The 26,926-nt window shown below is 40.8% G+C and overlaps 1 protein-coding gene across 1 annotated transcript in view; it reads left to right on the forward strand.

Moving 5' to 3' along the window:
* RANBP17 (RAN binding protein 17) overlaps positions 1-26,926 on the forward strand; it is a 155,576-nt gene that overhangs the window by 126,082 nt on the left and 2,568 nt on the right. The window contains exons 24-27 of the mRNA XM_034066945.1: positions 549-687; positions 6,594-6,760; positions 21,892-21,990; positions 25,764-25,891. Of these exons, the coding sequence (XP_033922836.1) occupies positions 549-687; positions 6,594-6,760; positions 21,892-21,990; positions 25,764-25,891 (533 nt within the window). The remainder of the gene's footprint in view (positions 1-548; positions 688-6,593; positions 6,761-21,891; positions 21,991-25,763; positions 25,892-26,926) is intronic.

The following is a 26,926-nucleotide window of genomic DNA, read 5'->3' on the forward strand; positions in this document are numbered from 1 at the left end:
TATCGATTGTATAGTGAAGTGTGCATATTTGCACATTTCTAACCACCCAACAATAAACACCCAGAGAGTACTTAAGAGTAAGGTGCTAATTGGGCCAGTGGGTTCAAGCAAGTGCCTTTGCCTGTGCAGAGCCTGTTACAGGACCTCACTTAAACACAAAAAATAGTCCATCTCTGAGATGTTGTGGGGGATCTGTGATAAATCCTGTCAGATTTCCTGCAGCAGGTAAGATACAGGCTGTAACCCTGTCAAACTGACACCTGGCAGAATGCTGTACTGCTTTTTCTAGACTGATAGCTGTGTAGAATGTCAAAGCATGGTGCCATTATTGTATTACCCTCAGCCTATAGCAAGTTTATAACCTATTGTAAATTTGAAAAGTGGAAGTCTCCTGAAGGCAAGAGAATATCTTGTCTTTAAATATTCTCATTTAATGGCCAATTAGAAATTATCTCATCATAAAAACTATAAGATCACTCTTTAATGTTGTTAATATTAATCAATAGTAATATCTATGCTTTCTATGAATGTGTACTGTTTTTTTTCAGCAATATCGAAAATTAAGCCAATCTTACTACCCACTTTTGGAGTGCCTGACCCAAGATCATATGAGTTTCATTACCAGCTTAGAACCTCACATCCTGATCTATATTCTTACCTCAATATCTGAAGGACTGACTGCACTAGGTAAGAAAGAATGACACCCACTCAGCTAAAGGAAGAATTCAAGTGCTTAGCTATCTGGGATTTTCAAAGCAGCACATTAATTTGTATTCCTTAAAAACGAATGTGAAGTGACAGTGGAAGATGCTGGCTTTTGACCATTTTAAGAATGTGACCATTTTGGTTAATGGAGCAAAGTTCTTTTAAACATCTACTATGTAGGTTTTTACAGAGGGTATTTTTAGGTCTTTTCTTACAAGCCAGAATTGTTAAAGTTATATATGTGCCTCCACTAGGATTGTACTGAAAATGTATGGAGTTGTTGTTCGGAAGTAAAATACATTAATATGTGTACAGGAATCTGTGGGGTTTGGGTTTTATTTGATCAATGCAGCTGTTGTATAAATAATGCTTGTTTTGCACTGCTGTGATACAATTTGAGAAATTGAAAGGTTTCCTTGGAAAGAAAGAAACTAGTTATTCAGTAATTCCTGAATATAGAATCATAGAATGGTTTGGGCTGGGGGGACTTGAATACACTTTAGAGGAGAATCAGTGCAGCAGTGGAGTAATGATAAAAAATCAGCAATTTGATTGGAGTTAATTTCATTCTCTGTCACGATTTAATTTGGTTTTGAGCCAGATGACTGTCCAAACATCTGGGGCTTGGGCAGGAGTGGACAGGTCGGTAGCCTAAAGTCATTTGGAATATGGAGAAGGAGACTTAACATTTGAGAGGGAGAAGAAAATAAATCATGCAGTTACATTCTGACCACCTAGGAATCATGCATTTATGTCATTTTTGACTGAGAAGCTGTTCAAAACCTCCCAGTCATATTTATTGATTGGGGTGGTTATTAAGGAAAAAGCCCAAGAACGGATAATCTTAGTGTGTATAGATGTTATCCTGTAATAGCTGGTGTTTCTCATTACCACCAAGTGTCAGTCAAGCCCCATAGGAATGCGTGAATGCACTGAGACTCATGGAGCATTCGCTATGTTAAACACATTCAGCAGTTTTTGCTGTGAGAGGGGAGCTGCTCTTGAAGAGAAAATGGGCAGTGAATAGCTAAGCAACAGTAGTAAAGAAGTATTCAGGTCATTGTGTTATAAAGTAATGAAATCCATCTTCTCCCAGATACTCTGAGGGCTGTCACCCGCACCAGTGGTGCTGCAGGGAGTCTGCCTGTTGGTCCTTTGCAAGTGGGACGTTGTGCTGAACCGTTGATAGCTACCAGTTTAGCAAGCCTTGCTCCTATTCTCTTATCACTTCATGTAGCATCTCTTCCATTTGAGATATTAATTATATTAATTTTGACAATTCACTAGCATACAGAATTCATTTTAACCTTCTGATGGAAACCCAGGTTGAATTTGTGTAAAAGCTATATAAGCTTCAACTTTCATGTGTTGTCTGTTTTCCACCTCTGAAAAAGTGTTGATCTCTCATTCAATGTAGGGAGGAGGAGAAAGAAAAGTATGTATTTCCAATTTTAGCTTTAAACTTTCGGGGTTTAGGTATCCAAGAGTTTAATCATGGAGAATATTAATTTCTAGGAACATAGATCTTAGAAAACTTTTATTCTGAGAAGTTCCTGATAGTCTGCTGAGAAAAGTACCAACAAAAATTTTAACTTGCCTTTTTTTCATGTTTCATACACCATAGATTTGCTTAGCCAGTGCTCCCCTTCAGTTCAACTTAATGTGCTTAAAGTACCTAAAATACATACAAACATGCATGACTAAACCAAAATGTGTAGGAATTTGTAACTTCACTAAAGCTTTGATGCGGTCCATCAAAAGCTTCATGTATCAAGAGACTGATGTCAGTCATTAAATTCCTCATTTGTGTTCAAGAAGGTTTGTTTTTGTAGGGAACTGAATCATTGTCCATATTTTTATAATGATGTGTCCAGGTGAACTGCTCTCTGGTCAGTTTATAGCTCTTCATGTTAATTGATTTCTTTTTAGTGGTCTCAAGAGTTATTTGCCTGTCACTGTGTTTCTTTAAGAGTCATTCTTTTAAATGTTATATCTCTTAAAATGTTGGTATTTGGGACATTGCCAATTGTCAGACAGTGACACGCAGATTTATTTCCTGTGTGTTACTTGGTCACATCCATCCTCCTGCCCTTGGAAAATGGGTAAGTAGATCCAAGTGTTGCCTTTTTCACTGAATTCTGTCAGTGCCACCAGATCATCTCAGAACAGTAGGGCTCAGGGCTATAAGCCATCTGAGGGGAAATTGTGTTTTAAACTGATTAGAACATACAAGTCATTTTCAGAAATGTTTATAAAAATGAAATCACTGTCTTTTTATTTTAAAAATTAAATACCAGGAGAAGCCTTCTCTTTCAGAGGGAAAAAACTGACTTTTTTCCTCTATTCCCTTTACGTACATTAAACCTTTGAGACTCTCGTTGTCAGCTGTAGGATAAACATTCCCCAAATCCTTATTTCTGAGGAGTGTTCATTCTGTTGCTGAGTAAATACCTTGCTTGATTCCTCTCTTTATAAACACTGTGAAAGAATACGTATTCCTTCTGAAGCGCCTGGCTGTAAATCACCTATAATGGAAGCCCTCTTCTGAGCTTTTATTGCGAGGATAAACACTCTTCTAAAGTGTTTACCTGGCTTTTTCACAGCTGACTCAGTGGATCAGAGCCTTTTAATGTAGTCAGCCTGGCATGTTGTCACTAATCTCTGCAAAGCTTTTCTAATTCTCACATGATTAATAGTATAGGATGCTATTCATTGAGGAAAAAGTAAAACATTTTTTCTGTCTTGCTGCCTAATTTAGATGTTAAATTGCTAAATCCATTTACTTTCCAGGTTTAGTCTCAAAGGCAAATAATGCCAGTATTGAACTGCAAGCAATTGATGGACAGGGAAAATACCACTTAACTCCCTCTCCTTGCCTTTATCTGAAAACCAAACCAAAATCTTTTAATTTGCAGAGATCCAACAATGTCAGTAAAGTGTTGAAAAATAATTCCCTTTGAGAATAATTTTGTCATATTGCTGAGACCAACATCCTCAAGTTGTTTAGGGATTTTGTTGGCTTTTTGAAAGTGATGCAGCCTACTCTTAACATACACGATTGACTTCCAGTTACTTGAGCTGGTGGCTAATTGGAATCACCTAAATAAAGTAAAAAAACACAGATAATAAAAACATGCATGTAAAGTTGGCCCCTAAAACATGAACTGAATGCATACTAGAGAAGAAGAAACAAAAAGGGGTAGTTGAATGTGATGGTGACTGGTGCCAGAGGCATCATCCTTTGCTGCTCATCACCAACACCTACCTTGCCATCAAGCAAGGCCAGAGGGCTCAGTTCTGTTCCTCAAAACTCCTGGACTGATCCTGGGTCCATGCTGACACACATGGAGCTAGTTTTGACATTTTCTGTAATCACAGCCAGCTTGCTTCATGATCCATATGATTAGGTCGTAGGTGAGAGAGCTGAGCAGACCAGACGTGAGAAACGTGGTTTGACTGCATTTTTCCTGGTTTCCCCAAGCTTTTGTCTTAGTTTCCTTCATAATTCTATTGTTATTCTGTCTTCTCTACCCATTTCTTCCACCCATAGCCCAGAATTGGTAGTTCCCTATTGCTCTTGTTCTGTCTGGTTGCCTGGATTGTCTCGCTAAGATTTAGTGAGAATACTATTCTGCTCCAGCACAAGGTTCCACATGCCCAGAAGAGTCATTCGAGGGATGTGCTTGATGCTCCCTGTCTGTTACATCCTTGCAATCAAAAGGAAAAATGAGTATAGGGAAGCATATTTGATATATAGTTATGGGCAACTTTAAGTAGCTCTTAACACTCGTATCAGATTCTCATGAGCGAATGATAGCGTAGACCTGTCTGCTGTCCTGCTAAAATCACTTACTGTCGAATGTAAAATATCTACTTGTACAGTATCAGCATGTTTAGAACTACTGCTGTTTTGTAAACTGATGATAGTGATTTACTTTGTATTATTCAATTTAAAAAGAAATAGAGTTAAGCACTGGTTTAGAAATACAGCAGAGCTCTCCTATGAAATATGTATTTTCAAATCTCTCACTTGTTGTTACTGATGGTGATTCAATTCCACCATGAACAGTATTTCTAGTTTATATGCAGGACTGTTTTGGTTGAGAGCATGGTGAGTGCCAGGTTCTGCAGGCTTTACTTTGGCAAGACTCGTAACTTTGAACTGAGCTTTGTCCCTGCAGTGTCTTAGCACCCTGCCCTGTTGAATTCAGGCCTGGGATGCTCACTGGTCCAGTGGGAGCAGAGTTGAGATGCTCAAGCTCATTTCTGTGAGCTGTTAGATCATTCTCTGCTCCTGCTGCTAAGTCAGCAGGTTGCTGTGGAAGGTGCAGTCTTAGGAGACCACTTGTATCTCCTTTGTCTATAAGTGTTTCTTCAGTGTTTACTTCAAAACACTCTTGGCAAAATACAGTTAGTTTTTAGATGTCAAAGGGTTAATAGTGTCAGCACAGGGCTTAAGGAGTTAAACAGACACAGATCAAAATACTTCAGTGTCTGGAGGGATGTGTTTAAATGAACACTGCAAGGTTGGCAGGCCTCCAAATTAGCAGAGTTTAAAGAATTCAAGGTACATTTAATTGGATCCTTCTAATCCCTTTTCCCTCAGAATGAGCATTTTAACAGTTTAATTCGTTTTTCAGCCCCCACACATCCCTACTCCAGTGGCCCATCTAAAATAAACACTGTGAACTATAAAAGGCCTAGACACATTCTAGCTGAAGTCAGTGGCAACAGGATGGACTCCTAAATGCCTCACTCATTTGAATCTCATGTTTGAAATGGCAGAGGGTATCGGCTGGGGCTAGACCTTGCACCCAGCAGGTTAAACTTCTGCATGTCTATAAGGAGCTGCAGTTGGCATTGGCATCCCGAGGAACCAGCAGTTTAAACCTGTGGCTCTGGCCAGGATAATGGAAGGGAGCTGGGAACAGCATGACTGTCAGTGTTGAAGTCACAGGCCCCCCAGGCTTGGGTGCAAGGGGTATCTCAGGCCAGAGGAAGGGGAGTGTGAGTGAAGACCATGGACCAGGACACAGTTATCATGCTGCTACATGAAGCGAGACAAATCCTCTTTCACAGCAGCAGCACAGCAGGTGACACCTACCAGCAAAATAACTTACGTAAATCAGACAGACCTATTTACTCTGCAAGTAGGTTTTAGCTTTTAATCTCTCTTACTTACAGAAACAGTAAGTAAAGTGGTTTTTGCTCTACTTTTCAGCAGTATCCTCCTTTGCTGTTACGACTTTCTGTTTCAGGAACATTTATGAAGCATTTGGGTAGTGACTATGTTGTTGCTAGCCGTATTAAATGTACTCTAACCTACTTGAATGATTAGTTCTTAAGCAAGATGACTAATTAGCTGTTGTGCTATCCCCCTTTACTATCTTTAATGGCCTTTTTTCATTGGTTGCCACCTGACATTGATTGTAACCTGTTTGGGGTAGAGAAGTACTACTTGAGGAAAACCCGAAGAGTAGCTCCACTTGACTTAACCTCCCCTTTTCAGCAAGCAGGTCAAAACAGAATTCCAGTTTCCAAGAATCCAAATGGGAAACTAAACACCACTAAAATATCAACCCTCATCCTGCACTTCCCAGGACACAGAGGGGCAGCTGATTTCATGCTGCTGTGAATGAAGCTCACTGAAGTTCACAGGACCTTTAGGGCTATCCAGTTCCTCAAAAACAAAGGTTTAATACCCCTGTGTGTTAACAAAAGCAGTCTTCAAAACTAGTCAGTTCATATGTCAAAAATAGACTTGTTGATGTATCGATTAGCCTAATATCAGGGATTATTAAAGTTGAGCTCTCCAAGCACTATAAAATGTCATTATTAATTATTCTTGTATGGAAACAATTTCATAAGCTCTTTCATTCTTTACACAGATACAATTGTCTCCTCCAGCTGTTGTGCTAGTTTAGACTACATTGTCACCTACCTCTTCAAGCACCTTGCTAAAGAAGGCAAGAAGACTCGAAGAGGTAGAGAGATTTCACAGGATGGACAGAGACTGCTTCATTTCATGCAGCAGAACCCAGAAGTTCTACAGCAGGTGAATTAGTAGTCTTTTCTATGGGATGTTATTATGTTTATGAATTTTCCTGACGTTTTGTGATGCTGAACACCAGGGCAGCTTTGGCTATTAGTAAGAGAACAAACCTCGCTATGCTGGTATGCAACCCTGAGTGGCTTCTGCCATGTTCTTATCACAGCCAAAGATTGAAGGTATTTTTTGTCACAGTGGAAAGCATAGGTGCTATACCTGGCTGTACAGTATCTTAAAACTTGGTGCTTCATTTTTGCTTATAAGAAGAGGTGTGTGAGATCACTGATACAGCTCTACAGACAAATGGGAAGGAAAGTTCTCTGAAGTATTTTAGGAGAAAGGAGATCAAATTTTGGCATTGAACCACATATTTGGTGATGAAATGTATACATTGAATGGCTAAATGCTGTCATGTTTGAATATTTTCTTTTCAGTAGGTGGCTCAGTGGGATTTCTTCTGTTAAAGATAAATACAATAGAAATTAGATCTTCTTCTGAAAAGGAAGTGGTGGCTGTACTGCTTAGGAGATTTTCCCTTCCCAGCTCCATCAGGCCTATCACAGCCCAAGTGCATTCCAGGGAGATCACAGTGTTCGTGGCTACATATCTCTGTACTCACTCTGTGCCACATTCCTTTAAAATCTCATTAAACTATGACAGTGCATACTTACAGGAGTCTCTGGATTTTTAATGCAGTTGCAAAGACGCCGTTTCAGGAGATGCATTTCACAGGTCTGGAGGCTTTTAACAAAACCAGAAGTTATTAACAAGATGCAAATGACAAAAATGCGTTTCCCTAATAGGTACAATGTTGTTTGCAAAAAGCCTGGCATGTGGTCACCACTCTTATTGTTGTCATTTATCTACTGTTCTAATTGAAGGTGAAAAGTAACTAACGGTAGCTAATATGTTCCTTGCAATATATAGCATATTGTGACATTAGTGGTGTTTATTATAGACATCGTTATCAGGATCCAATAATTCCACTGTCATATTGCAGATTCTTATGTTTTACTTGCCTAATAGGGGCTTTGTGGAAACTAGCACCAAAGTCAGCCTTCGGGTGCGTCACATTCCGCAGTGTTGTACCATGTGTGCAGTGACTGGAACAGAAAGGACAGGACAGCGACATGGCCTCTGGATTGCCCTGCCTTTGTGGCAATCTCAGTGTAATACTTTGTCTGTTAATATGCAGTAATTTTTCACTTCACAGCAAATGACTGGGTGGTGATCTGTCTTTATTAACTTCAGATTCAGTGGAATACGTTACATTTATGTGAATGCAGGCTTTCACATACTCTTTTAAATATTAATGGCTGGTCTCCAGTAGTCAGCATAAATATGATTTGCATTAGCACTAGTCATATCATATTGAGTGCCTCTGATGTCAACTACTCAGTGTACTAATATCTGACATCATCTCCCGAGGTCACTGACAACTTTGACCTTTATTCTCATGCACAGTTTCTGTAGTCTCAGAAGCTCTTTTGAATTGATTTGAAATTTTGACTCTTCCCTTTGTGAGGCAGTAAAATTGATAATTATTCAGATGGGAACTGAGCACTGAGTGAAAAATCAATTCCGCCCGCTCTCTGCTGCGTATAAAATTACTTCTGAGTCTGCCGGACTGAACGGATGGCCAAGGTAAAAGCAGCAGGCAGGAATAGTAGAGAGGATTAGCTGGACGAAACTAATAGCCTAAAGGGATGGCTTTTGAGATGAGGGAGTGGGCCGGTTGGGGGTTATTATCAGCAATGATGGGACTCATTGATCATATGTTTACATCAGGTTTCCATTGGGTTATAAATCAGCCCTGAATAGAAACGGAACCCAAGGCCTTGCGCTTTACCAGGGGGACAGCGTATTAGATTATTCTCACTTTCACACTCAGATGAAAAGTGAGACATTGATTATTCATCGGCTGGCCATTAAACACGGGTTTTATAGATGATTTGACTATCAGGGAAGCTAATGAACAAGGTTGCTGCTTCATAACCAGCAGTTTCAGTTTTCAAGACATCTGTGTCGGTTAAGTAATGCATAACCCTATTAAAAGGAATGGGTTACAAATTGCTTAACAGTGCTGAAAAACTAGACCCTAATGACTAATTGTGCTTTGAGTTTGGAGAGGTTTGTCAGCTCTTTAAACTAAACTGATGCAACGATAACTGCAATTATTTACTAGTTAGAGCAGTTCTTCCAAGTTGGATCTCTGGAAGCTGCTGGATAATTAAACTTCCCGGCAGTGCTCAGGGTTCTGCCCCTCAACCTGCAGCGGCTCAGCACACCCTCAGAATCCACAGACACCTCCCAGGGCTGCTTCACATGGCTCCTGGCCTGGCTCTGTTGGGTGGCAGGACCCAGGGAGTGGAGCAGGACTGCAGCAGGAGGTGTGTGGGGCACAGTGCAGCTCTCAGGGCAGAGCCACCTTCCCACGCCTGGCTCACTTGTCTGGGATGTGAGGGCATCGTGGCAACCTGTGTGCTCGCACGCCAGCATCCGGAATGGCACAGTATGCTCACAGATGAGGCTGTTCAGCATCTCCATGCAGTCCAGTGCCTGAGGCTTCCACCTTCTTCAGCCTCTGCAGGGGCAGAGTTGTGCGATTAAACCCTCTTAAACATTCCTCTGTTTAGATACGCCCTAGGTTGATGTGACTGTGCAGAGACAGGAGCAATAGAAAATACAGGCGTGATACACCTTCCTCAGTTCCAGAGCAAGCTTTGACATCCTTCCATGATGTAGCAGTGGCTGTTGTGAGCTTTGACCAAGCTTTTTGCTTGTTCCCCTGGGCAAGCAGCTTAGTCTGAGCTCAACCTGCAAACAACGGCTCCATGATGGCATCTTACAACCAAACTGAATTAGCAATACAAAGTAATTTGGGATATATGGATAGAAAGTGGTATTAGGTTTATTACATTCAACTGTTTTATAAGCACTATAAAGTCTCCTTTTCTATGCTGTTATGCTGGGATTGGCAGGTGAAGCTGGCTTTTTATCCAGTTTATAAATGAAAGTGTAAATTTTGGTTTTAAGACGCCACCTTTACCTTCTGTTAATGCTTACCTTGCTGAATTGTACACTTTAGTTACTTAAACTTATTGGTTCAGTTTCGATACAGCAAAGTACTATTCATGTTATTTCTTTCCGAAAATCAGTCAGTTTTGTAGTGTCTTTTTTCATCTGCAGTTCAGACAAACATTCCCAAGAGACAGGCACACTAGGTAAAGAATCCTGTATAGCCATTGCTGAAATAATTCTGTGCTGGATATGGAAGGGGATTGAAGGTTGGTTGAGTAGAAACAGGATCTCCATGACATCTCAGGTTCAGTTCCTTTCCTGGGCAGTTCACAAGAGTGTGAGGTATAGGGATAACAAGAGAGGGAAGGTGTTGTATGATGGTTACATTCTGTGTACTGTGTCCAGGAGGATTGTGTGGGTAAGAATAAGGAGGGAGTTTGGTGAGTTTGAACATTGTACTGATGTTTGGATTAGATCCACATGATGCCAGTGATGAGACACATCTTGCAGCCCAAGCATGGACCTCCTTCAGGCCAGTGGGTCCCTTCTAAGGGTCCAGCATTTCTGGAGGTGATGGGTGAGGAGTTCTGCAGTAGGGGGAAACTGGCAGGGATGTGGGAACTCACAGTGTGGTGAGGCACTGGCACAAGGTGCCCAGAGAAGCTGTGGCTGCCCCATCCCTGACTGTTCAGGGCCAGGCTGGACAGGGCTTGGAGCAAGCTGCTCTAGTGGAAGGTGCCCCTGCTTGTGGCAGGAGTTGGAACTGGAATTTAAGTTCCCTTCCAACACAAACCAGTCTGGGATCCTATGAGGAGTTGGTGTTTATTGCTGTAGAGAGATGTGGTAGAGTACATGGGCTGGAGAGGGATCTCTGGGAAAGGAGTGTAGATGGGAAAGTATATGGGTAAACAAAGGGCTCAGAGGGCATGTGTGATGGTGAGCATGGTAGTGCTGGAGCAGGGAGCAAGGGTGGAGTGGGCAGACCATGAGGAACAGGAGGGTGTGTGCTTTAGTGGTAACAGATAAAACCTCATTGGAGCTGAGCATTTGTGACCTGGAACATCACCACATAACAAAGATGTGAGAAATGAAGCAGCCCAGCAGCACTGCGCAGCAACTGTAAAACAGCAAGTAAAGGTGCCAGCTGCAGTGAAAAATCAAGTGGCATTACTAAAATAAAAACGTATTATAAACTGCAACTTTCCTCTTTTTTCGCCTCTTTTATGTAGTAAAATCAGTGGTTGTTTTTCAGATAAACCTAGTGGCATATACAGCTAGTGTGGAGGTGTGTGCAGTAACTGAAGTGGAAACCTGAAGAGGAGATGTGCTTATGGTGCATGCTTCATGGCCTGTGCACAGGCACTTGCATATAAGCACATCCCAGAAAGAAATCTGAATTGTACTGACAGAGGGCAGTTATGCCAGAGGCTGAGCACCTTGAGGCACGTGTGTGACCATATGCTGAATATTAAGAGCAGATCAACCCCACAGGTGCGATTGTTCCTATACTTAAAATGAAATGTGTTTAAAGGCTGAGCTGAATTGGGACCAGAGCACTCAGCTTTTGCCAGCTTGAGCCTTGGAAGGCTAGATACAGCAGTGAGAGGGATTTTCACTGGGACATCTGTTTGCAGCCTCTTAGCACAATTTAAAGTTGTTATCCAATACTATCATAACTTTCTTTATTAATTGAAAGGAAGGGAGCTATACCAGCTGTAGCCCAAGCCAGCAGAGACTTTGGGTGGCTAAGCAACAGAAAAGGCACCATATTGAGTGAGCCAAAATTCAGTCTCCAAGTCATTTATTTTAACCAGCGACAATGTGTTTGGACTCTAGTGTTTCAATTTGATTGATGGTTTAATATCATATATAATTTTTTTAATGAAGGGAACCCATTTAAATGTGTTAACATTTGCACTAGTAGTCTCCCATGTACATAACTACATTTAATCATTACTCTGATTGTTTTTGTGGTTGTGTAATTTGTATCAGCAAAATAACTATGTCAAAGCCATCTTATCTTAATGAAAAATAGGGCTATTTCTCTTTTACATGTACTTCTCTCTGTACATGTATAAAGGCAGGAGCAACCTCAGTCTAGAATATATTGCTCAATGTATAGCTATCACTGCAAGTGCTGTCAATTAAGAAATCAAAAAAATTAATGAGCTTAGTGTCTTTTCTAATTCAGCCTTGTTTAAAGCCTTGTTGTGATTCGTTGTCATGTGAATTCAGTAATTCAATTGGAAGAATTTTAATGTTAAAATACATCATCATTAGGGATGTATCCGAAGATTTCACGCTCTTAATAATGGTGCTAAATCAAATTGGGAACCTCTACTTCATCATCCAAGCTGTGCTATAGTTTACACAAACAGTTTTGGGGGTGGAGGGAAGTTTAGTTCCGCGAAGTAACAAGTATTGTACAGAATTGGTGTATGGAAACAAAAAAGCAGCTCTTGGGCTTGGAGCACGAACTGCTGGAGGTGTCAGTGTTGGATGTGCACCCCCGGGCTAGGCAGCTGGTGTATGTATGCTTTTGTTTAGCAGTTACTGGTTTATGTAGCCTTTAGGCCAGCACATGAAACAATCCTTCCTACAGGGTCAGCTGCTGGTCAGAAGCAAAGTAAGAAAAGACTTTGCCTTAAAACGCCTCGGCCATAATTTTAGTGCAGCTGGCACCTGCTACTGGTGCGCAGCGGGAGGGTTAGGGGTCAGAGGCAGTTGTTCTAAACTCAGTGATGGCTTAAAGGGACTTGTAGATTAATCTGCTTTATTAACTTCTGTATATTAGATAACTATTGCGGTGAATGACAGTCCGTCTTTCTGAATAAGTCCCTTCACCTCTTTCTCTTTTAAATTGGCTTTTGAGTAATGAATATTAAATAGAATACATTTCAGGGTAATTAAATGAAAACATTAGGATGATGTTGTTTTACAATCGTATCTATAAGTTTCTTGTATATTTATCTTGCGTTATTACCGCTCATTGCTTTTTGCTTGCAGAACAAAAAGCATAAATGTTTCAATTAAAGAAGAGGAACTGGCTGTGTTTCTCAATAACCTCCTGGCTTCTGTGCTGCATAAATATCTTCAAAAAGCAAATAAGTTTAAGGAGAAGTATAAAAATGCTTTATTCCTTGTTTACTGCATGCAATGTAATACTTTACTTGGAAATGTTCGATTTCTGCTGGCCGTGGTTGTTTTATATAAAACACTAAGAGGTGCTGGTTTGGGGAAGGGCAAAAAATATTGCCATTCCGTAGAATCTAACTAGCGATATGAATAGCACCAATAATTTTGTAAAGTTCACATTATAATTCAAAATCCAGTTAGAAGTGATGCTTGCAGTCTGGAAAGAAAGCAATATCTTTACAAAACGGATAGGGAAAGGTAACAATCCATTCCATGATCTGCTACTGGCAGATTTGCCATGTGAGTAATGAAACTCACTCTCAGTGAACAAACCCCCTCCCTTTTCCCCATTTAAAATAAAAATCAGATTTAACATTCTAGAATAGCAGTGACTTACAAGGATGCTTAATTGCTGTTGGATGTGATAGCAGTGGCCCATCAAAGTGTATAGGGGATGAGATGTGGAGAGATGAGGTGTGTGATGAGGCTGTGGTGCTCTGAGCGAACAGGAGGGTGTGTGTCAGAGTGTGCAAAGGGCTGATTCAGTGCTGAAAGCTTCCTAGTGACTGGCATAGACCAGTGTCCCATTGAACCTTGGCAGATTTGAACCTCAAAATCCACGCCTTTCCTGGGCTAATAAATTGGTGTTGGTTGGTTGGTTATGTGCTCAGGGTGTCTGCTGAAATAGTGAGATGCAGAAACTTTGGTTGTTGCCTTTTTTTCCCCTGGTGTTTGACTGTTTGGGGTTTTCTGATGTATTTCCCTGTCTCCAGGAGCCTGCACAGTTTAAAATGCATTTTAAAAACTATGCCAGTATCACAGCAGACAGAGGAGGTTTGGGAGCAGTGTTAGTTTATCTCAGCTTAGCTTTGCATAGTTCAGGTTAGCTTAGTTTAACTTGAGCACATCCTCCTAGCACTTGGCTGGGCCCATCAGAGTCAAGCCAGTTTAGTTCTTCGGAGCACCACACACAAAGGACTACTGCACAACGTGGGATTTGACCTTTCAGCATAACCACATTTCTGAATCTGTGATTTGTTTCCCTTTAAAAAGGAAAAAGGAAAAAGAAATAAAAAAAATTAAAAATGAAGTGTGTGCAACCATTCTTTAAAATCTCTTTAGCATGACAAGTAAAGTAATCTTCCATTGATACTTAAAAGTCCATCTGCAGAAATGCAGGCAGAATGTTAGAGAGACGCAATATCTATTGAAATGTTGAGTGTCAAACTGCCAGGGTAATGTATTTAGTATGAAATATAATATTCAGTGCATTTTGTTTTGATGACTGCATGAAATAGCCTTGTGCTCTTATCCTTTGTTGTTGTTGTGAAAGATGATATTCACTAAGAAGTGTCGGTGACTATTCAGGACACAGTAGCAATATGCTTATTACCATCTTTATCATCTGTCTTTTATGTTTATTTGCAATAGCTTCGGTTACAGTTCAGTTCTTCAGGATAACAAGAATACTTTTAATTGTTCCACAAAAGAAATCAGAATCAATTTGTGAACAATGTGAATACAGAAGAGGCTGGAAAACTGTCAGGCAATTGGTAATTAATTCTTGGATTAGGCTTTTGAAGTTCTGTGTTAGTATATTACTCCACTCCAGTGGAATGGAGGACATCACTTTTCTTTGTGGACGATCCTTGAGCAGTGGTTAGAGCCAAGCTTCTGGGTTTCTTACACTCTGATTGCCTTCAAGGTGTGGTTTTTTAACCCAGCCTGCCTCCCTGTCCCCACTGATTATCTCCATATCAGTGCTAAACTAAGGTAAATATGGGTAAAACGATTACCCTGGTTCTGATTTCCTCTGTACTACTGGTTACTGTTGCTGTGTGGGGGATGCCTCTGAGCCTGCTGCTGGCAGGCATCCACATGGCTTGAGCCTACGCTCAAGCTGCCTGCAAATCCCGGCTGCCTCATGGCAAGCAGGAGAAAGAGATCTTCAAACCTCTCAGTGAGGCTGCACGGCCGGGTGGGTTATGTGATAGGTGCTAGGTTGGACTTGATGTGGAGGTGAGTGTGAGCTTAAGCCCAGCTTAAGGATTGCTCCTTGGCACATAGGGTTTGCGTCCCTGAGGGTTGCACTCAGCACACTTGCACACAATGTCAGCATGAGTCTCGTTCACATTCAGGGATAAACACATGCTCAGTGTGAGATACTTGAAGTTCCTTGGATGAAGGATTTAGAGCTGATCTGGTGCTCAGCCTTTTCCTTCATTCTGGAACATTTCTGTAGGTTAAGTTTGCTATTAGCCTCAGATTGGTTTTAGACTAAATGATTTTAGTCTAAAACCAATGTCCAGTAGTAGATTGGTTTTAGACTAAATGTAGTCTAAAATGTAGACTACATCTAGTAGTAGATTGGTTTTAGACTAAATGATTTTAGTCTAAAACCAGAGTCCAGTAGTAGCATTTTCCGACCTCATCTTCCCAACCTGTCTGATTGGTATTTCGGAAGGCCTGCCTGTAATAGAGGTCTTAGAAAACTGATGATGCAGCAGGCAAAGATCCCAGTTCCTATGCTGAAATCTTGGTGCAACATTGAAAATGCCCAGATGCTTTTGTGCATCAACTCCCAGCACTTGATGCAAGTGAAGGCACCAGTGATTTTCTCAGGAGCTGGAGAAGAGAAGGGTGATGGCTCACATTTGGGGAATTTAATGAAGATGCACACTGAAAGCCCTAGTGTCAGTTAAGGGGAAGGTTAAAAGATTTAGACGTAGAACCATTTACATTCCTGAAGATAGACTCTTGCTGGAAGGCATTGGTGTAGGTAAAGCTCATGTTCTCTCCTCCCAGGAGGATTAAATAATCTGTAACCAGTCATTTGCTCAGAGATGCTGGTGGTAGACACAGACTGTACTTTCTGTGTCAGCTTTCGGTCAGAGTGCTGGATGTGCAAGCAAGGGAGAGACCTCTTACCATGTGCACTGGAAAAATGCCTAAGGATCTTCTGAAACAGGACCTGAACCTAACTGCTTCTACACATACTGCTAAAAGCAGAGGGGAACGTTTGTTACATTTATTTAAGGTTTTAAAGAGCTCAGCCTTGTGCACCACAGTAACCTGAAGTGCAAATTACAGCAGGTTGTGCATTCTTAGTCAGAGTTCTGTCATCTTTATACACAGCTGTAATGCTGTAGAGTTACAGCTGCTTGTTCAGAAATGGATGAATCTTAAATAAACATCTGAGGTTAATTTAAAATGACATCCTAGGATCTGTAACTGAAAATCTCTCATTGCTACCAGCTAAGAAATGCAGATTAAGGGTTGATGTCACAATCTTAAATTATTCCAGCCTGAGGTGGAATAATTTGCTGTCTATCGGGGAGGACAGATGGATAGACAAAAAGAAGCTGTGCAGATACATGAGTTTGTAAACATCTGTCAGCTACACCAGATACCCAAATACAAAATCTAGCACTTCAGGCAGCGTATGAGTATGTGACATTCAACAGAGGGTTTACATGAAATTCAGCACAGACAGAAGCAAGTCAGCACACCCTGGAAGGTAATAATTAATGAAATGTATGCCCTCCTCCTTGCAGAAAGAGGAGCTATTCCATTCATCAGGCATTTTCAGTGTTGCTGCAGTTAACTGTTTCATTTCCAGTATTTAATGTAGCCAACCCTTAGACTAGGCAAAATGCTCTGTATGTGAGCGTTACTGCTTTACTGTAGCTGAGTCTATAGCAGCCATCTGGCAGCTCTTCTCCATCCCTGATGGATGCCAGCTCATCCAGGAGCATGGTCTCCCATAGGACACAGGGACCCAGTTCTGACAGGAGAGACTGAACTCAAGTATTACAGTCCTTCACATAAAAATTCAGATGCAGCTGTAACTTGAAAATACATTTGTCATATTAGAAAATGCTCTCAAATAAGAGGGAAGATACTAAAATTCCTGTCTGAAACATGCTAGTGTAGGGCAGAGTCTCGCTATGACCAGCTCATGTGCAGATGTAGCTGCTGCCCATGTCCCAGCTGTGCTGTGGTTATTCCCTCTTGTAGCACAAGCATCTGCTTTCTGATCCTGCCAGCTGCTTGAAAGGTATTTCACAACTGGCTAAAGGTAGGAAAGGGTGAGGGTAAACCTTTACTTTGAAAAGTCCACTTTGCACTACTAGTCTATGTTCTTGTGCTGTTAGCATACGACACTTTATTTTAACAAGGAAAAAAATAGAACATTGCAGTAGACCAGGTGTAGTGAGTATAGCAGGCACGTTGAGGTGCTTGCCTTTAGCATTAAGCCATCAACCTAGATGTGTCGTATGAGTGTGCTCCTGTTTCTCTTTCAGATACAAAATTGGGTTTGACATAAGCTAATACAATCTTACTTTACTATTCTTTCTGCTAGCTCATGATTTGGACCTGTTTTAAGTGTCTGTCCCTTATTCAGCCCTTTGGCCAGTTCTAAAGGCATATCCAGGGAAATGTCTAGCTCCACGCTACCTGTAACTGTTCCCTTTTTAAATGCAAAGCCATCCCTTTTCCATCCCTTCAGAACATCAGGAGAAAAGTGTCTCCCAGCAGGACATAGCATATAACTGATAGGAATACCCTATAAAAGGTACACGTAAATTGTATTTCAGTCCACCAGCTTAAGACATATACTAGCCCATGGTATGCAATGTCTCACCCATATATCTTGTCCTGACACCAGGATTGGGGTTTTTTCAGCCATTTATACCCTATTTTTTTGTGAAAGGAAACAAAAAGGCGAGACCCAATTGCAAATGGGCATCTGAGATTGGGTCCCTCACAATTTTGAGCTTCAGCTGTTGAATTGTGGCATTTTAGTTATTAATTTTTAATTACATATAGTGGAAGTACGTATAAATAGGGTGAAATGCTGGATTCTGTGAACAGGGATCTGGAGGAATCTAGCCTGTATGTTCTTGGTCTGAGGGTGGCTTAGAAGGCTCAGAGTAGAGAGGCTGTTGAGAAGAGCTCCATGGTTGTGGTAGTCAGTCTCATTGACTGCCTTTGTTTCCTGGCTGATGCCCTTTTCTCTCCTCCTGCCCTTCCTCTCTCCTGCCACAGCTCCTTCTCCCCTCTTCCTATACCCTGGGAGAGGGTCTCCAAAAAGAAAGGTGCTGTTATGTAACTGGGCCCATTACTCAGTGCTGCTCCTTGTTTAAAGCTCTGTGTTGGTCTCCTGTAATTTCTTAATGCAGGGGGACAAGCCTACTCTGAGGTAGTGCAAATCTCAACTGATTTGCTGTTTCTGATAGTTGAATGTTTTTAGTTCAGGTATTATGGGCTAGTTCTCACTTCCATGATAAAGGCTTTAGTTTTCTTACTTCATCTGGAAATTCCAGCTTTGAACATGAAGAAAAATCAAGGTGAAAGTTAGGCTTTCTGGTAAAATAAATATTTTAAAACAACAGATTGAAATTTAAGGTGTTTAATAATCTTGGAGCAGTTAAATCTTTCTGGTATTATTAGTAAATGATGATCCATTTATTGATATAGAAAGAATTTGATGCTGAAAGAACTGAGAATTCCAAAGGACATTTAAATTAGTAATCACAGCTCCTAAATTAAGAGTGAACTGTCTGGAGCTATAACCAAATTTCATATGCTAAACAACAAAAAAATCTGAATCTTTTCAGATCCCAATGAACAAATGAGTGTTATCACCAGCCAAGTACTTGGTTAAAAGCTGTGCATATTCCTGACCATTCTCAATCCTCTGTAAAGGAATACACACTGCTGTCTTCAGTGTTAATATAATGTTCTTTATGTTAACATGTGATTAGTTGCAGCAGAATAAAATATTCATCCGACATATGGGAGAAAGAAATGAGTTACAGGACCTGCAATGATGCAAGTGCTCTCTAGTGATAACGTGGAGCAGCAAAAAAAGCCTTTCTGATGGAAAGGCAGCTTCTTTTCCAGCTTCCTGGAGAAAACAGTTTTCATAATGAGGGTTATCTTGACCAACATTTTCCTCCTCCGCCCAAGAAAGAAAGAGGTTCTGAAAGAGGAGAAGCTCTAAAGAATTAATGTATTGGAAAAACAGTTCTTTATTCTTGCCTGTTCTGTCAATAGTTCCTTTTGTAAAGAACAAATGTGTCAGGAGAAACATTATTGAACCAGATAAAGTGATGCTCTATGTTTAAGATAAGAGAACAGAGGCAAGGTTGCTGTTTTGAACTAAGAAGAAAATAGATTATCTGTTCTGCCATCCCTTCCTTTTTGATGTCTCTTTTTTCCCCCTTGAGACCTTGTTTTCTGCCTGCATCAGCATGAGGACTGAGCCTGCCCCAGGCTGCTGCCCGGCTGCTGCGCTGCAGTGGGGCTGTGGCAGAACCTGAGAAGTCATTTTTCTGAAGCAAAGTGTAGCAGAATAAGGTATTTTCCACCTAGAAACCAAAACAATGCATATTTGTGATCAGTTCTGCTTCTGTGCTCTGTGCTTTGTGTTGCCATTGGGTTGGTTTGCATTCTCCAATTAGATGATGAGGTTTCTAGCAAAGGTGGATCAAGGAGGGTGTCCCACAATACAAGTTTGCCTCTCACACCTGCATGCTAAATACGTTTAAGTCCCCTGAACCAGCTTCTGGGGCAGCCTGCTACAAGGGACTGCAGGTCTCTAGCAACAGCAAGACCAAGGCTGGGTGATGGCTGCAAGATGCTGAGGAAGCTGAGGGGTGCCCCAAGCTCAGCCTGTGTCAAGGTAGCTTTGCAGACAGACTTTGTCTTCAGTCAGCCCCTCTATAAAGTGCAGTGGCAAAGCTGATGTATCTCATTGGCACTTTGAAGCTAACTAACATCTGGGAAATGCTCTGCAGTTCTCAAAAGAAATGAAAGTGCAGACAGGGCTGCTGCTGTTGGCTGCTCGGTGCTTACTCATGTACCTGGGTCCAATGGTGTCTTGGGAGCAAGCAGGGTTGCTCTGGGGCAGCGGTGCATCCATCTCCTTGTTTGTGCATATCACTGGGCAAGCTCTCATCTTCAGAAGATCATGGTTATCATTTCTGTATATGTTGCCATCATAAATACAAATCCATGTAACTGTGCATCAGCAAACAGGTGACACATTATTTCAGAGCCTTCCTGCAGTTCCTTCATGACCTGAACAACTTAGGGGAGCAACAGAAATGGGCACATATATCCTAGAACTGTAGAATCCCAGCTTGGTCCTCGTTGGAAGGGACCTTAAAGCTCATCCAGTTCCAACCCCTGCCACAGGCAGGGACACCTTCCACTGGAGCAGCTGCTCCAAGCCGCATCCAGCCTCAGGAGCTGTTTGATAAAGCTGGAGTTTGAAGAGGTGAAACTTTCCCTCAGGATCAGTTGTGAGCTTGTCCCTGCACATGCCCTTTTTCGATTAAGCATCACTCTGAATGTCTCTCTACATGCACAGCACTTCCCCTAAAGAAATATGGGTATGTCAGATGTGGTGCTCTGACTAAATCACAGCTCAAGTGAGTTTGTTGAATTACTTTTAATAATAGCCAGTTTTGTTACAAGCTATGGAAATTAAACCCTGGCATTGTTTGAATGATAGGAAATTTAAATTATTCTTCATGTTTGGTAATCGAGCTCCTATTCCTGCTCCTGCAGAGGTGTCTGAAATGTTTGCATTGGTTCCAAGGCCGTCCAGAATTGGTTTTGTCCTGTGAGTAATGGAAAATAGTTTGTCTGATCTATAAACTGTGAAGTCAGGTGAAGAATTGGCTGTTCCCACGCCAGACCGCATGTTCCTAACCTGAAAGCTCAAATGATTTGTGGGTATCTCTGTTCCAGGTGATTTGTAGTGCTAGGATTCATCTTTTTCATTTAGTGAAACATGCTGTTTGACTTCGCCTTGGTCAGTTATTACAGGCTAGTTTGCAGTGTGGCAGCTCTCTGGAGACCCTGCTCATAGCTACTCATTGGCCTAGAAGAAAGGATTTAATGATTTTCTACTTCCTCTATGTTTGGTTTTAGGGTGCAGATATTTTATAAATGTGAGTCAAACTATTTACTGGTGACACTTTACAAATTTTCGCTCTGTTTAATCTCTGAGTAATGTTTTTAGGTTCATATATGTTGTGGCCTTTGGCATTTTGGACTAACGTATCTCAAGGATATCTTAGAGCATTTTATCTTTAAATGGATTCTATAGTTATTTTGTAATTTCTTTGTCCGAAAGTTATGCCAATCCCTTAAATAAAGTCCTGCCCTTCCTAGCTTACATATACCAGAGGTGTAGAGGCCTCAGAGGGAGCATACTCCTTGTGGCATTAGCTGAAGGCTCTGGTGACATGACAGCCAACGAGCAAAGTGAATTATATAGCTTCTCTTTGGGTGCCAATAGAACTTAATTGTATTAGATGATAGATCTCAGTGCTTTATAAAGCTGAAGTGGCTTTATCCTTTCTATAGAGCTCTGTAAAGTCAGTCACAGAAGTAAAGTAAAATGTCTAAAATCAGAGACTGTATTTGTAACTGTGATGGAAATGGTGTAGATTTGTAGACTTCTTGCTGTAATCATGACTGCCTTCATCGAAATGGAGAGTGTTCCCTTCAAATTCCTTGTAGTGTCACACACAAAGAAAGGTGGATGTGATGTGAGAAAACCAGAATCTTGAAGACCAACTAGGGATTAATCTGAAATTAATACTGATTACTGGTTGCACATGTATTGCTCTCCTAGAAGTGGTGTGACAGAGGGGCAAATCCCTGTAGTAAAGTCAAAGCCTGTACCTTAAATTAATTGAGCCCTAAACTTGAATTCATATTGTTTAAACTTCAGCTTCGGAGCTGATCTTTGATATGAGTTGCCTTTAACTTTCTTTACCTGGTAGATTCGGTTATGGAAAGATTTGTTTGGAAGAATTACTTTTATAAAACCATGCTCATACATGAAATCTCAGTGATTTCAGTATGGTTCATAAAGGTTTCATTAACTTTTCCTTCTGAACACATCACACAGTGTAACAACAGTATCCATATTCATGTAAACTGTGTGTGTTTTCTTTCAGATGATGTCCATCCTAATGAACACCATCATTTTTGAAGACTGCAGAAATCAATGGTCTGTGTCAAGACCACTACTTGGACTTATACTTCTCAATGAGAAAGTGAGTATTTAAGAAATGCCACCAAATTCACTCTTCACATGCCCAAATAGTTGAAATAATTGTTGCATATAGAACAAAGCTTCCTGTTGCCCTGATTCAGACCCCCATCTGTTTCTTTGGGTTCTTGCTCCATTATGCTCACAATGGGAGTGAAGAGTAGGGAAGAATCCTCTCAAACCTCTACCCCAGCTTCAACACCCAAGCTTAGATCACGCAAGTACATCATTAACCTTTCTGTAATGAATTTTATGTCTCCACTTTTCCAGAATTAAGCAGCAATAGGAGTTACGCAATCTCATCGGGCTTTTAGATAGAAATCTGAAACAAGAACTCTGTGGAAATCACATCAGAAAAATTGCTTCCTAGAAAAAGAGTTAACCAATTCCTGTTTCTGAAAGGTTTCACAGGAACAGCCAGCTTTGGGGGGTATTATCTGAGTGCTTACACTTAAGTACTCGCATTGATTGCAATTTGGAGCGTATGCATCTGTGGCAGATTCTGTAAACCAGGAAATACTCTGCAATTTGCCCTTTCAATAAAATCTGAAGCTATGAATTTGGATATACCCATCATGTTTCCCTGGTGACTTAATAGAGACGATAGTGCCTGAAATGGAAACCATCTGAGTAAATGAATGCGAGTTGATCTAAATGTGTGCATTTTTGTATGGCAAGACATTGTGAAGATCCTGACCTGTTGTATGCACCATACTTCAGAGCCAGCTCTAACTTTATTCTGAATTGCCTTATCTCTTGGGCAGTCACAAGCCTCAGTGTATTACTGCTTTGGAGAATGAATTGTCTATACAATAAGAGGGCGCTGGAAAAAAATAAGACACTAAGATTAGCAGCAACCGCATACATTAAAATTCAGACTGAAATCCCAGCTATGGAAGGAAACTAATAGAAGAAGAAAATATATCAAGAAAGGAAGCGCTGTCTCATCATTCACCTGTGCTGAAGGATCCAATTTTAGCCATATCCAACAGCACTGTCATTCATCTTCTTGGTGTGTTATTGTGATTTAAATCCAAGCTCTATAAGAGAGAGCAGTTCTTTTAAAATGATTGAGAGGGAATAAGGGCAAATTCAGTGTTTAGGAAAACTTTATGACATCACAATATTATACTTTACAGATGGAAGCAATATTTCCTACTTTGGAAGGAAAACTAATCATTTTCTATCTGCTCTGAGTCACTGCATCATTATAAAAGTGGGAAATAAGTAGTTTTGTGCATTCCCAATCTTGTTCAAGACGACACTTTTGTTTATATAATGCTTCTGATTTATAGCGTGTAAGTATTAGCCTGACTACATATTAATTATGTGGTTTTGATGCTTCAGTATAAGAAGAAATTAAATATTTCACTTGAAGATAAAACCACGGAGCTGTAAATCATAAGGAATAAATTTGTGACTGGCGGAAGATTCTTTTTACTGAAATTAGACTAGTTCTAATGATTATGTGTTTCGCTTAGCAGACATGGATATGTACAAGTACCTTTACTTATGAACAAGTCTTACATTTCTTCTGGAAGGGTGGAGAACAGGAAATAGAATTTACAATATTTGTATTGCCCCTTTTGCATCAAGGTTATTTATTTTGTGTTCAGAAGAAGTAGGACACGTACGTATATATGGCAGTAAAAGTCATCTTTTCTTGGCTCATTTAAGTGCACAGCTGGTTCATGTATTGGAAATGGGTTCCTGTATTTCAGGTAGGGTCTCTGTTTCTGCAGCTCCTGAGGTAGCAAACATACGTTTACCATGTTTTACTGCTTGTTCTCTTCCTCTTTTGTGTTAATGAGATCTTCTTTGCCTGTAACTTATCTCGAAGGGAAGGCATCGAGTTTACTTGGGGACACAGAAAAATTGGGATTTATACTCTTAGCTCGTGCTACTAGGGATAATTATGCCAAAATGGGAATCATACTCAAGAGTCCAACGTAAAACAATGCTAAATCTTTTGAGACAGCATCAGCTTAATATGAAATGGGATGGTTGCACATGGCTCCTGACATTCTTTCTGCACTGAAGTGCAGCAGCAAGTTTAAATACTAAGCACAAGAGGTTGGCACAAAAACTCTGCATCCGATAATGTAGCAACCATGTCTTCTCCTTGCTGTTGTCCTTCAACCAAAGAACACAAGCATTCAAGTGTACAGGCAAAAGTGATGTTACTGCAGAGAAGCCCTAGAAACCCCAGGGCTCAGAACAGCTCCCCAGTGTTGAAACGGTGATGTCGTGGGATGCTCTAGTCATTAATGGTAGGCAGAAATTGATGTTAATACTTTCATTTATTAGGTTGACTGAAGTTGTTCTTGGAATGCCTCTTGTCTAAAAACAGCTTGCAGACACTGAGAACAGTCTTGGGCTTGTGGCTTTCTCTACATTGAACTCTGCATTTGTCACCTTGAGACAGGGCTTTTGGGAGTGTGCTTGTTGCAGGCAGGTATTTCATCCTTTACACCAGCCCCCAGGTGATTTTCAGTTTTGAGTTCCTAAGTAGTTTGGGACCCAGCTATTTGATCAGCTGCTGCCTTCAGTTCCAGTACTGTTGCAGTGGTCAGCAAAGATGCGTAATACAGGATGTTTCTGGTTTGAAAGAACTGGTTTGAGGGCAAGTCATTTGCCAAGCAGACATTAAAGCAAACACTTCCTATAATCCTGCTGAGTTGTCAGGGCTTAGTATTAGTGTTATGGTTTTACTATACTTTCTCTTGTTATCCCATACTGTTTTGTGTGTACAGAAGAGCTGTAATTTTGATGGAAAAGGCATGTTTAATTTGAGATTTGTTTAAGGTTTAAACCTGTTACAGGTTTAACTAATCCCAGGCAAACTAATCCCAGACTGTCGTGCTTTCTGACACGCTGTGACACCCTCAAGTTACATTAACATCAAATGGCTACTAAATTTTGCATACAAAAAACCTGATTTTCAGCCTACTTTTAACAAGCTATCTTGTTACACACCTGAAATTTGGGGAATACTGGCAATATTCCTCTTGACTGCAATATCAGACTGCTCAGAAACTTTGCCAGGTACTTGGGCACAGCTTCATCAGAATGGTTCATTCTCCTCTGAATAATTGTCTGTATCAGTGCTTATACCATGGATGTGCTTACGCCCAAGGCCATAAGACTTTGACTGACACAGCCAATATAATAAAGACTAAACAGGATTATATGACTTGCTTGGCTGTAGTAGTAGGGTAGTGGATAACACTAGAGGTCCCCTCCTGCTCCATATTTCTAGACTAAACCAACATTTTCCTGAGGTGATAAAAAGTTCTATTTTAACTGTCTATAGATCTGCCAGAATATGATGGGAATAGTAATATAAAAAAGTCATATAGATTACTTAGCTACTAAAGAAATGAAGGTGAGTCTGCCTTGTCACAGCACTGAAGCAATTAGAGCCCACAGCAAGGTGTACGAATTTGCACCTTTCTGAAAGACTTGAAAAGTGGCCAAGGATGTTTCTGCCACCTCTCTTAGGTGGCTTTCTATGCTGGAACTGGTTAGGTGGCCAACACCAACTGGAAAATCTGCATGTCACCCAGTACCGCTGAACTCCAGTCACTGCTGGTGCAGTCCAGGAAGGCAGCATCTGAAACCCAGTGCAGATAAGAGCTCTGTGTGCTGCCTGCCAGACTCCTCTCCTAGAGGGCAACATAGGAAGCACATGCCCAAGAGTGTTCCAGGTGTAGGTGAGTAACTGTGGGTTCAAATTTCCAGACCTCATTTTTAATATTCTCTGCTTTGTTATCACAGTACTTCAGTGAGCTGAGGGCAACCTTGATAACCAGCCAGCCCGACAGCAGACGAGAGGTCCTTGACCAGTGTTTCAGGAATCTCATGGAAGGAGTTGAGCAAAACCTTTTGGTAAAGAACAGAGACAGGTAAGGAAACTGGAAAAAATAAAAGACAAATGGAAAATGCAACTGGGAAAGAATATAGGAAGGTAGCCATAAACTGCAGTTGCTTTTGAAAGAGGCATAATACCCTATCAGAGAATTCATCCCTAGACTTCACAGTTAGAGCCTGAACATTTGATAATCATGATTTTTTTGGTCAGAAATCTGTTTCCTGGTGTAATCCAAAAGTCAGGGTTTGCCAGGCTGCAGCTGCTGCTTTTTCACTTGGGAACAAGCTGCCTCATTTCAGCAGGTGAGCCTCAGAGCTTCCTTTTTCCAGCCTTAAACCCCTCTGATAAAACACTTGCTTCAGCCTCTGTCGGTGCTGCTGCTCTGACATGGTTTTTTCTTGCTGCTGTTGAGGTCAAGCAGCTGCCTGTGGAGTGGCAAGCTGAGAAGGGATCCAGTGGGGCCACTTACTCATGTACATAAATGAGGCAAGGAATTCTTTAATACTTTTTAAACATGAATTACAAATCCACCCTATCTTGCCCTCATTTGAAAAACAGAATAGAAAACTTCATGAAAGCAGTGGCAAGGTTTTCTGCATTTAATGTTCACACTAACGTTTTAATCCTAGCTAGCTGCATTTTCTCTTCATGTGCATTATTCAACCAAAGCAAACCTTGAAGTATAGAGACACAAAACTCAGACTGTGGAGCTTCCTGGGAAGCTTGAAAGAACCTGGAAGGGGGCTTGGAGAGAAGTTATGGCTAAAACCATTTAGTGGTCTTATTTCTCTGACTTCTTCCTTTTATTGGTGTGAAAATTATGTTGAATTGTTTAATTCTCAAATAGTTTTGTATTAATTATGGTCTCCACATTTTTATTTCATTTTCTTATTAAATTCTGGTACTAAGGGTGCAAGTTCCTTATGGCCTGAGTGTGGATGGTGCCAGAGACAGGAGAATTTGGAAGCAAACCCAGAGAAACACAGAGATCATATCTATCGCACTAATAAATCAGACAGACTTTGAGTGTAACTTGTGTTCTGGATCAGCAGAAAACCTGGGGAAATGG

The sequence above is a fragment of the Melopsittacus undulatus genome, chromosome 10 (genome assembly GCF_012275295.1).
Source record: "Melopsittacus undulatus isolate bMelUnd1 chromosome 10, bMelUnd1.mat.Z, whole genome shotgun sequence".
In the NCBI taxonomy this organism is placed as follows: Eukaryota; Metazoa; Chordata; class Aves; order Psittaciformes; family Psittaculidae; genus Melopsittacus; species Melopsittacus undulatus.